Genomic DNA, 12,368 nt, shown 5'->3' with positions numbered 1-12,368 from the left:
AACCCTTCATGAATTGATTAATTTCTGACCTTAAATACTTCCTGGGTGGCAAACTCAGTGAGTGTTCGCCTATGCTACTAAATAAAAGAGCCTCCCCCTTGCCCCCACCTCCCAAATATGCTGGCTAGGGTTACAGGCACACAGCAACACAGTTGGCTTAAAGGCGACCTCCGTAACACTTCAAGGAGAGAGAGATAGGATGGGAAGAAGACAGATGAGGTAAGAGGTCATTGCAGAACCGGAGTTTGGTAGCAGGCTTGAGTTTCTCCTCTGGGCCTGGCAGAGAAGTCCAAAGTCATTCCCTCTGGAGATTCTATTTTGTTTGGATGTGGGTGAGTTGCACTGACACAGTACATTCCTGCCCTTATGATTCTCTCGGTCCAGCATAGGCTTCTGACCACTTCACATGCTTTCTGACAGAAAACTAAATTTCAACCAGGTATAGCCCTGCTGATTAGCGTTATAATAGACTGTAACTACTTAACAAGCCCATATACACCCAGAGGAACTTGGAGAGAAATATGTTTTGCCAAGTGAAGCTTTTATTTATGTAAAACAGTGCAGGCCTGTTCTGGAGTTCGTTCAGCCTGTGTGAAGCCACTGGAAGTTGTGCAGGTACATGCATCAGTGAGCCCCGTGAGTTCAGGGACTGCTGTCTCAAATTTCACGTCTTGTCACTGCCAACTGCAAGGATTTTTTTGGTAGATAACACCCCAGTTAAGAATTTAAAGCTAATAAACCCTGCAAATAAGGACAAATGTTCTTCCTGTGTTTCTTCTGACTACAGCACCTTCTACAGGCTCTGGGTACCCAGATGGTACACAGCTCCCCCTTTTAGAAACTTTAGGCTTGGTTAAAAAGGAAAGTCTTTGGTGTAGTGCAAACTGATTTGTGGAAATCAGAGCGCATTCTCCTGTCGGAATGCCTTCAAAGACTTCCCAAAAATTCCTCCTCCTCTCTTTGAACTGTACAAAGCGAATGCTTGAACCAACTGAGAAGTTAGTCTATCTTTTTCACCTCACCAGAGACCCTTCCTGTGGCAGTGGATGGAGATCAGTGCAGACAGAGGACCACACCAGCCCTACACTCAGACAATGGGAAGTCATAGAGAGCTCAGCTCTTAGGGAGCTGGCTGCATCACATCCTCTCTCTGCAAGGCTCGAGGCTCACTGTAGAATAAGGCGTCAAATGGTGCCTACAATGGAACTGTGGCTATGACCACATTACAGGACCTGTACACCACCAAACCAGACAAAAGTCTAGCATGGATGGGGGAGGGGGCTGATAAGGTCCCATCCGTCGCTGAGGTCACTGATGGCTGCTGCAGAGGGATGCAGGTGATGAGAGGTTGTCTATTCGATGGTTCTAGACCCAGGCACATACAGGCAGCACTAAGTGGGCTCAGAGAGTTTAGAAACAGAATACATGAAATTGGGAGAGAATATGTGGTGGGGTGAGTAGGAGAATCATTGGAAGGGAGGGAATTGGAGATGAATTTCATTAAAAAAAATACATTACATGCATGTACAAAATTCCCAAACAATAAAAATTGCTATGAAAAAGAAATACCATCTAATGCTTGCCCTTTCAGTCTTACCAAACACATGTCAAGCTCTCATGCTCCCCAGAGGCAGGAACTGTGGCACACACACCTCTGTGTGACCAACAAACACCCCAGTATCCGCCAAGGCGCTGCACCATGGTAAGTACTGAGAGAATACACATCTCTCTGTTAGCGTGGTAAGTACTGAGAGAATACACATCTCTCTGTTAGCACGCACCAATACCTAGGTTCTGGCTGGGGTGCTGAGAAGACAGAATGAAATAAAAACTTCTGTTTCTAGAGAACCTCTGTCTTAATGTTAGACAAGAAATGAATACGAAAAATATGAAGTGTAGAAAAAGATGAGGGAAAAAGAAGCCATGTAAAGGAATGTATAAAATGGCGTATAAACTGGAAATGCAGAGAAAAATACAATCCAAGTACAATGCCATATACATATAAAAATGCCATGATGAAACTCATTATTTTGTGTGCTACCTTAAAAATTAATAAGCCTTTAAAATTAAAGAAGTAAAATGTCTGGGAAAGCCAGTCATGGTGACCGTGATCTCAGTACTTGGGAGGTTGAAGCCAAAGAACCGAGGGCTGTGATTAGCCCAAGCTACATAGTAAAGCTCCATCTCAAAACAATAATCAAATAATAAGACAAAATCATAAATCCTGAAAAAGAGTGACATTTTGGATAGGACTACTAGAAAAGGCTTTCCTGGGAACGTTACATTCGAATAAATGTTTGAACCAGGAAGCTCACTGTAAAAGAAACATTCTAGAAAAATGGGAGAGAAATGAAGGAAGATTGAGGCAGGTACATGGTGTGCCGAAGGTGACCCCAGGCCCTTAGGACTAGAGACTCACAAACAAGGTGAAGCTGGACAGCAGTAGGCAACAAGCCAGGGAGGCCCAGAAGGCTTGTCTGGATTGTCTTACAGGAAGGAATTGCGTTTTTTTCCCCCTGAGGGATTTTTTTGACAAAGTTCAGGCAAGGGGGAACCAATTAGGGGACGGCTGAGATAATCCAGACGCAAGGTAAGTGACGTGGGCCCAGGAGAGGCATGGAAGATGATAACACTTGGGAATCGATCCTTACAGCAGACATGGCAGATGCTGCTGCTATGGACTAGATATGGGGTGGAGGCGAAAATGAGGGACGTCAAGGACAATTAAGAAGAGGAGAACTAGGCACACAATACCATACAAATTGATTTTTAGCTGCACCATACACAATCAAATGTCGCTGAAACTAGGAAAAGCCTACATATAAACTCTGAGGTTGCAAGTTCGGTATGGTCTGGAGACAGGAATCTAAAGCTAACAGCATTGAAAATGTATTTAGATCCTCAAACCAAGTAAGGCTGGTACAGTCAAACCAAACATTAGCTCCAAATTGCTCCTGTTTCTGATCACTAATCATCTTCCATAAATAATGTCTCCAATAGCAATAATTCCTAGGTCCGCCAAAGCAATCTGATCAAAAGTAATGAAATTGCTTTTAAGAGCTGAGGAGCTATTGCCCATCGATAGCTGCCGAGGGAGTGAGAATCAGTGTTTAAGGGCATGGCCACCTGGCTGGTCCACCACGCTCCAGTGGATGCCACAAGCCTAGGAGAAAGTGGGCAGCACAGACTGTAGTGGATGAGCTTGGAGAAATGAGGACACCAAGTTGGGTGGGCAAGGAAGAGGGGTGGAGCTGGGAGGAGTTGGGGGGATGAGTATAATCAAAATACAACGAACACACAATTCTCAAAGGATTAATAAAACAGACATTGTTAAATACAAGTAAATTAAATTTACTTTTAGATGATCTAAGACTTCTTATAAAAAACACATTCACAGAGCAAGGAGAAAAAATGTCTTTCAATGGGCCACATGTTCATCTTAAGATGTTCATCTAAATCTAGGACTACCAACCCGTAAGTCTTCAGATATTAACACAATTTGCCGAAATGCATTATGGCCAGATCTTTCGCTGTGAGCTTCATAGGACTCCCTCACTTCATCCACACAACAACCTAGGAAGTTAAGAATTCTCATTGTTCCATTTTACAAACCAAGAAACAGGCATCTGGGGCTTAAGTCACATGTCCAAGGTTGTAACCGGTGAGTGTCTGGGAACTACAGTGAGAACCCAATGATTCTAAAGGCAGGTGACCACTGGGGAGCAAGAGAGCCCCAATTATTCACTACACTGGCTGGGTACTGAGGGAGTGGGGGAGAGGGAGGGGGAAGGAAAGGGAGAGAGGGAGGGAGGGGAAGGGGAGGAAAGAGAGGGAGGGAGGGAAGGAAAGAGAGAGGGAGGGAGGGGGAGGGGAGGAAAGGGAGGGAGGGAGGAACAGATCACAGAGTATGCTTGACTGCCATAAAGCAGGAGTATGGATATGCTAGGCCTAGAACAAGAACTAATAGTTATACAATACCCTATATGCCAAGGGAAGCAATATTGAATTAGATGACAAGTATCATAGCAATAGGGAAGCCGTCTACAAAGGGATCTTGGATGGACAATTGCCATCCTAAGCATGCCCCCTTTATAGATCCTATCCACTGAAAAAACTTCAGAAATTCCCTAAGAAGACAGAGACATGTCCTTGTGTGATGTACAAGGACCCAATCAGGAGGGCCATGTCCCCAGGACCCATGGGGCTCTTAGAACCAATAGTTAGGGGCTGGACCCTGGCAGTGGTACTGTAATAATCTCCCTCAAGTGATTCTTGTTGACCAAGGCAGAGCCAGTCCACTAGCCTACCCTTCCCAGTGCCGGGGCATTCAGCTGGGCAATTAAGAAACATTCCTTGAGGAGATACTAAGGGCCAGGCATTGGTCCAAGCACACTGCGAATATAAACTCAATTCCCCTACAGCCATCATTTCAGGCAGATCATTTTTACCATCATCCATTTTGTACGCAGGAAGAAACCAAATTTCAGAAAAGGTTAAATGGCTCACTAAAGGTCACAGAAGACTTAGGTCGTGGGGAAGGGTGGCCTTAAACCCAAGCAGTCTAGACCCAGCATGGACCTGTGGCAGCTGTCACAGTGAGCTTCAGTTGTCACTTTGGCATACCTGGGAAGAAGGGACTCTTCTCCATCAGACTGGCCTGGGGCATGTCTGTGATGTACCTTCATGACTGCTACCAAGAGGACCCAGTCCGCCACGAGCGGTGCTACTCCTAGGCAGGTGGTCCTGAGTTACATGACAAAGTTAGCTGGGTATGAGCCGGAGAAAGCAAGCCAGTGACCAGTGTTCCTCCTTGTCCCTGCCTCGGTTCCTACCTGGGGCTCCTACCTTGGCTTCCCTCACTGACAGATTACGAAGTAAAATAAACTTTTTCCCCTCAAGTTAATTTTGGTCAGAGTCATTTATCCTGGCCACCGAAAGCAAACTGGGACAGATTCTCTGGAGAACTCCTTTTCTCTCAGAGGACGGCGATCTTCAGACATAGCCGCTACATTACCAATGCATCTGTGCCCGGCATGGTGGTGCACGCCTTTAAGACCCTCAGTCAGGAGGCTGAGGCAGGCAGGAGGACCTCTGAGTTAGAGGCCAGCCTGGTCAACAGAGTGAGTTCTAGGACAGCCAGGGCTACATAGAGAAACCCCATTTCTAAAAATCAATAAATACATCATAAATAAATAAATGTATCCATGACAAGATACATCAAGGGACTGGCACACACCAAAGATGTCTGCCAACATAGCACTGGTCAAAGAGCGAGCTGAGCTCACTTTGTACATTACTGAAGCAGTAAGTGAGGAAACCCAGACAGTGAAGCGGCCAGCAGCTGTCCCCTACAGGTTGCACTCAAGACCTTCTCCCTAGCTTGTGTCCCCTAAGCAAAAGACCCCACATTTAGCCCTCACTCAACCTCTGCCTCATCGAGTATGAATCCTAATGTGTATAGTTGACACAATTATTCTTACAAGTCTTGTTTTAAGAAATATGGGGCTAGGAGATGGCTTAGCCATTTCAGGGCTTGTTGCACAACCCCAAGGACCCACACAAAAGCCAGGTGCTGCCTCAGGGGTCTGTAACCCCAAGCACCTTGCCTAGAAGGCAGGATAAGTGGAACCCAGTGACCGGCTAACCAGACCAGAGGAAGCAAACTTCCTCCTTAGTGAGGAGACTCTGTCTCAAGAAATAGAGAGCTAAAGAGGGGGCTCGGCTGGGAAAGAGGCCAGCTGCGGAACCCACTGGGCAGAAGGAGAAAAGTAACTCCTGTGGGTTGTCCTCTGACCGCCATACGTACATCCATAAACACACACACATGCATGCGCGCAAGCACACACACACGTGTATGACTACACATAAGTGTGCATGCTAAATTAAATAAAAATAAGTAAAGGAACAATGTGGCCATCAGTAAAGAATGACGTTCTGATCATCAGCTCTGGCCACCATAGATTCTGGAGCCCTTTCTCTGCCCACCGTTCCTATGTTAGCTGTATTTCTCAGAGCAAGCCACTCAAAGGACAGACCACTTAAATGTGCAGATTCTTCACGGTTATCTCAAAGCACAGAAGCAATGGCTCTAAGGAGGCCGGGCAGCGAACCTCCCTCCCTAGTACCTTTCCCTAGTGACTGCTATGCACATCCAGGAGAGCAGCATTTCATCTAGTTCGTCAAAACCTTAGCTCGGATCCGGCCTTCTCTTTGCCTCGGGCTCTGTCTACAGCAGCCCCGCTGTCGTCATAAGCTTCAGTGTCTGTCTTCTTCACTGGGAGATCGTTCCCACAGCCTGTGCTTTTCACATTCTCCCCCTCGGTCCTCAACATTTTCTTCTGCTCTAGAACGTCAATGTTCAGTCCCACATCCCTAGCGATGTGAAAAGGGACTGACTGGGATGAGCTTCCTTCTTTGCATTTTACATCCCTATTTATTTGAATGTGAGCAAAAACAAGCCCAAACCACCAAACCCAAACCTGTGGCTCTATAAGGCAAAGTGGGGCTTGAGGAAAGATTAGTACAAAGTGAAAGAACCAGTTTGGTTTTTTTACTTGTGTATTTGCTTGCTTTCTTTAAAAATATATATATTAAGTTATAGTTCAGGTGGCAGTGAAATAAGAAGACTTAAGCTGGGTAAACTTGGCTCTGCCATGTCGTCAGCTCAGCCGTGCTTATCCATTCTGCAGCCCGAACATAGGCTCTCTCCACGCCTTTCTGCCGGCGGGGTCCAAGCTTGGCACGTTGTGTCCTCTCCAGGTGTGTCTTTGAACATGACCTAAACTTTGACACTCAATGTGCATGCGTACCCTCCTTCCAGGAGCCTTCCTGAATTCCCCCAGCCCTCCTCGCACACTCTGGTTTTGAACTCCCAACCTACTGTAGTGCCTGCCACTCATTTGGAACTGAATGACCACTTCAGTATCTGCCTGGTGTCCTCTCCCTAGAGAAATGCAAGTCCCTGGAGAGTAACCTGTGGCCTCTTATTTTATCCCGGGGCGAGTTAAAATGGTAAGATTTCCTAGTAGAATTGGATCACATAGGGAACTCAGTGGGCAGGCGAGTGCAGAGCCAGCGGAGGTACCCCCATAGTAAAGAGAGGAGCACATCGGATCACTTCAGGCCGGCTTCAGAGCCACACCTACGAACAGGCATATCTCTCCATTTCTTCCCAGAACGGTACTCAAGGTCTAAGCCCAGGAAAGTCTACCTACAGCTGTGATGATGTGGGTGTACTTGGGTGATAGACACGGGGAAGGTGGTCCCTTTGCAACTTGACTGTTTCCAGGCTTCTGGGCACTGTTGCTGGGGTCCCCGTATTCACTTCAGAGAGCAGCCTCCAGCATCTCCCGGTCCCAACCAGCTCACCACTCGATTCATTCTTTGGACTGCTCTCGGTCTTGTTTTTAATCTGTCCAGTGCCTGTCATATCCAATTCACACTTGCTACAAGGCAGAAGAGATAATGATTTTGAAAGCACTTTACGTTATCGCACACAATAAAAACGTCAGGGCCACAGCATCTGAATCTGCAGGGCTAATAAATAGCCTCAGAAGCCAGACAGGCTGTTCCCCACTGGGCAAACAGTGAGCAATAGGAGGTGAGGGCTCAACCTCCAACCCACCTGTGCTTGCCGTGCGACCTTGGGTACCCACTTAGCTTCTCTGGAACTCAATGTCCTTGTCTGGATATTTTGCCTGTGCACTAGAAGATCTGGTCTAGAGCCAAAACCAGCATAAATGTAAGAGCCTTGGAGAATGGCTATAAAGCAACAAGCTCTGACTGCACACTTCCCTAGAAGAGCGGAGGAGAGAAAGCACTGTCCTGTTCTGCCCTGCGTTTGGAGCAGACCTCAGTTCAGTGTTATCAGAGACACTCTTTGCTGCATCCTTCCAACTGGAGCGTGCGTGTGGAAAACACAGACCTGCCTGCCGTTCATCTTCACTGATCTCTGCCCTCTGGTTATCCCCTCTTAGCACCTCCTGCAAAGCACCCCACCTTCCTGCTACTCTACTCAAAGTTTTCTTCCCCTTTGTATGCAAAACCACAGATGTTTAACACTCAAGTCTGTTTCTGAAGTTAGTGATCCCTCCAAGGCCCTTTGGGTAGCACCATAAATAACAGTAGATTGACAGCGAAGCAGAAGGAAAGGAAAGTCGAGTTCAGGATCCTATGGTTTGCCCTGCTGTCTAAAGTAGAAATCACAGATCTCCCAGAGCTCAGCTCTTGTGGCTTACTAAGGTTGTCCTGAAAGCCCTGTTAGTAACCATGGTTCCCGGAAGGTACTATCACAGGCAGGAGCAGAAAAAGAGCAGATTCTCCCCCTCCCATTTCCCCCTAAAACTCCACGTCCATGAAAAATGTTTAAAATATGAGGTAAAATGATATGCCAAGGACACGCGCACCCTCTGACCCCTAAGATATTCGTGAAGTTATCTGTGTTTTCAGCAGAAAGCGGGTCTTCTGCAACTCTTCATGAGGCAGCACAGACAGCTCCCTGTGCAAACCAAAGAATCCTGAAAATACATTCATCCATAGCAACACTTGCTCCAGATAGAAACATGTAGCCAACCTGAAGACAGAGCTATTCGTTTCCTAATTTAACACTGTTCCTCCAAGAAGAGAGGGGGTGGGAGAGGCTGGCTTCTCTAACTGTCCAAGTGCCAAGGTTGAATGCATCTGGTTTAAGGTATATTGGCAAGGCCTTTCCCCCCCCCCAAATCCCTAATATTTGACAGTGTAATCAGTTAACAATTAACTAAATTTCAAAAATAGTGTTTAATCCTACAGCGTCTTGGCAATCAAAGCATGGAAGCATATCACGTTAAGATTCTAAGTCCCGACTTCTATAACCACAAACAGAGTCCTTTTTAAAATACAGCATTCTAAAAAGAAGGGCAAAACAAGCTGGCCTGGTGTTTCTGGGGCTGACACCGTCTTGCTGTATGTCAGCAGATGAGTTAACCAATGATTTAGGAACAAGAAGGCTTCCTATCAGAGGGATCTTTAAAACGACTCACTGGGCTACCCAGGACAACGCCAGGCTGCACAAGAACCTCCAGTCTGAGCTACACGTGTCTCTCCAAGGACAGAGAGCCCCCCTCACACACACACAGTCACTCAGCCAGCCCACCATGCACTTGCTGAAGGTCCCCTCTGCCAAGCTATGCACCTGCATTCCTGGGCTCTCCCAACTCGCAAGCCCCCTGTACTGCCCATTTTCGGGAGGGCACAAAGGAGACCGGAGATAGTGCCCACCTGGCAAATCTCATCTCTCTTATCCTAATGTGTATGTCTCTCCAGCTACGAAATGAAACGTGCATCTTCAAGGAAACTGAGACATGTATGCACACACAAACACACATCCTTGAGCCTCGCGACCAATCCCGAGGCAGCAGGTCTTTCCCTGGGACCCCGGGCTCCTGGACGTGGAGGGGCTGGACTCACCCAGTCCTCGAAGTGACGGCTCCCATTTTGCAGCAGCTCCTCGAACTGGATGGTGCAGTTGGCCACGAAGTCGTCGTAGCCTATAGGAGCATCATGAAAGACAGCCAGCTCGATCTTGCGCCCATTGCACACATCAGTGACGAACTCATCGTGCCAGGCCGGGCTGTTGGTCTTCTGCTTGGTGGCTGTTTGGCCGATGCGCGAATCGTCCACGTTGAGAGCAATGTAGGGGTCCAGAAGGAAAGTCTGTGGCCGGGGTCCCACCGCATGGCGTAGCGACCAGGCTGTGGGCTTCAAGCTCACGGCCTCGCAGATTTTGATCTTAAGAAGGCCATTGAACACTACCATGGTCGGGGCGGGGAACTAGAGCCGGGGTCACTCCGTCCGCCCCGAGGGCAGGAATGAAGAGCAGGCAGCAGGCACGCTGGGAGCCTGGGGGACTCCTGGGTCCCCTCTCGCCCCACCCCACTCTCGCTACACCTTGTGGCGCTGCGCCCTGGCGCCGGCGATTCTCAGCGAGTGCATGTATTTCCTCGCCGGATTCCTAACGGAAAACAGGGAGGGGGGAGAGTTGGAGACGTCCGTTTTTGGAGCAAGTCTCTCCCCCCCAACCACTGGCGACACCTCCACGGGAGGAGACAAGCTGTCGCCTCCGCTGCAAGCCGCGGGGGCTGACTCGCTGCCTCTCTGGTTCTCCGGGTCCGTGTGCGGAGAAGCAGGCGCCGCTCCCGGCGCTCACCTACCTTTCCGAAACATAATCCCCCGGCAATTTCGAGTCCCGGAGGGGGAGGGGGCGACGGGACGGGGCGGGGACGAGAACCGGGGGCGCAGATTTCAACCCGGATCCTCTTCGCCCACCCAGCGCCTGCCTCGGACGGCGCGGGGTGGAGGGTGAATTGAGGGATGTGCTGTCTATCCGGAGGGATGCATGTCGAGAGGAAATGGTCCTCCCCGGAGCCAAATTTTTTAAAAATCCACAAGCCTCACAGCCAGCCCGGCCGCCGCCTCTGGGGCCAAGCAGTGGAGTGCCGCAGCTGGCGATCGCGAGGTGCCCGGTTCCCGGGATCTCACATCCGCGCGGGCACGGGAGGTAGAGGTGGCCGCCACTCGGGCTCTGGGCGCAGGCCGGCACCCGGCGGTGCGCAGCGCGGCGGCGGGGCAGGGACTGCGACTCGGCGCGGCCCCTCCTCCCGGCCGCCGGCGCCCGCCCGCCCGCCCGCCTCGCTATCCGCGTCCGCGCTCTCGGCACGGCCGGCTCGCCGCCGGCCAGAGCGCTCAGCCCGCGATCTCCTTCCCTCGATCACCGTGCGAGCGATTCTCCCTCCCTCTAATGCAGGAAATGCGCAAAAGACGTCAGTGTATGTGTGTGTGTCTGTGTGTGTGTGTGTGTGTGTGTGTGCACGCGCGCGCGCGCGCGCGACAGTGTTTGGGGAAATAGAAAGTTTTGCCGGTTGGGGGAGCAATACGGGAAAAGTGAGCTGAGCAGAAAACAGCAGCGAGCCGGTCAGCCCGGTCCGGTGGCGGCGACGTGCGAGGAAGCTGAGGGAGGACTCGCGAGGGACCCGGGAGGGTGGCGGCTCTGGGATGCGGGGGCGAGTGTCGCAGGCCGAGTCTGTGCGCCACTGGTCCGCACCGGGAGAGCTGGGTCTGCACTCAGAGAGCCCGGGGCGGGAGGGTGTGAGGGAGAACGACAGGCATCTCTCGCATTCTCTGCAGCCAACACTACTTTTTAGAACCGGGGTTGGGGGAATGGAGGGGGTCGCAATGTTCCAGAAGACTCAGCAATTTTCCCCCACTCTGCCTAGAGTGCAGCGGTCACCAGCCGCCCGCGGGAGAGCTGGCCTGTCTGTCACTCCGTCCCGGGATTCTCCACTGTGCTGCCATGGGGGAGGGGCTACCCGGACTCTTTTGCTGGGTGTGAGTTTTAAAACCTAATTTTTCTCTTCCTTTTCCTTGGGGAGACTGTCCCCTCTAGGGATCTGTCCCGGACTTGCTCCGGTTGCAAGAACTTGTTGACAAGTAGAAGCCTGGTGGAATCCCGGCCCGGTTCGGTTCGAGAGTCTTTATTTCTCAAAGTGACTCCTCCTACACATGGGGACCTCGCGTGTGCCCTTTAAGGGGACAAGGCTCGGATCCACGCGCTGACAGCGGGCGTCTAGGCTGCGGGAAAGCCGGCTGAGCCCTCCTGGGGGCCGGTGGCTGTATCCATGCTAATTTCCTCCGTAACCTTTAAACTCTCTCTGGAAGAGGCTTCGGAGGCGGCTGGTCACGTGAGGCGAGCCCTAGGCTGCTGGGGAAGAATTTCCTCCGCCCGGGATCGGGACCGGGAAAGGCGGCGGGCGGGGGGACAGCCCTGAGACTAGGGGACTAGGAAACCTCGGAGGGCCCGGACGGAGCGCGCCAGGCCCAAGGCGCCAAGCAGCGGGAACTTCCAGCCTGCGCCCAGGAAGGGGTTGGTGCAGCAGCTCCGGGCTGGGTGAGTGGAAAAAGAAAGCCTCCGCCCTCACCCGTGTGCCAAGGCAAGTCCGACTGTTCGTAGGGATCGTGAGAAGCTGAGTGTTTTTCTGGTGACTGTGTTAAGTGTAAACCAAAATGTACAAACTGTATCCCGTTCACTTTTTTTTTCTCTCTGGAAAAGGGATACCTAGGCAAGAGGCAGTCTCCAGGAACGCCACATCAAGTGCAGTACAATTCCCCAACACCCCCCACCCAAAAAAAGAACTTAGGAGTTTCACAGGCATTCAGGCGGATCTCCTGCAAAAGTTGAAGCTTGCTGTCACGCCCCACCACCCGCGCTCAGTTTACTAATAGTAGTTGAAGATGGTTTTGTTGCATGGGATAAATTGGTATTATAGGCGCCAAAAATGCAGCCTTGGGAACGATTATGGTCTGAAGATCATTGACGCTTGAAAAATAATAAT

At 50.3% G+C, this 12,368-nt stretch overlaps 1 protein-coding gene across 4 annotated transcripts in view; it reads right to left on the bottom strand.

Annotated features, from left to right (window-relative positions):
* The window catches only part of Prkce (protein kinase C epsilon), a 524,437-nt gene extending 513,848 nt beyond the window's left edge, over window positions 1–10,589 (bottom strand). The window contains exons 1-2 of one of the 4 annotated variants that reach the window (XM_075955631.1): window positions 10,191–10,581; window positions 9,448–9,991 (exon numbers count right to left, since the gene is read on the bottom strand). In XM_075955631.1, the coding sequence (XP_075811746.1) occupies window positions 9,448–9,795 (348 nt within the window). In that variant the 5' untranslated portion in view covers window positions 9,796–9,991; window positions 10,191–10,581. Of the gene's footprint in view, window positions 1–9,447 lie in introns of all 4 variants that reach the window. The other 3 variants (XM_075955633.1, XM_075955632.1, XM_075955630.1) reach the window with 3 other exon arrangements.
* Between the last annotated feature and the right edge of the window lie 1,779 nt (window positions 10,590–12,368).

This window comes from Microtus pennsylvanicus, chromosome 21 (genome assembly GCF_037038515.1).
Source record: "Microtus pennsylvanicus isolate mMicPen1 chromosome 21, mMicPen1.hap1, whole genome shotgun sequence".
Taxonomy (NCBI): domain Eukaryota; kingdom Metazoa; phylum Chordata; class Mammalia; order Rodentia; family Cricetidae; genus Microtus; species Microtus pennsylvanicus.
Note: the sequence above shows the minus strand (reverse complement) of the source record. Positions and strands in the feature narration are given on the sequence as shown.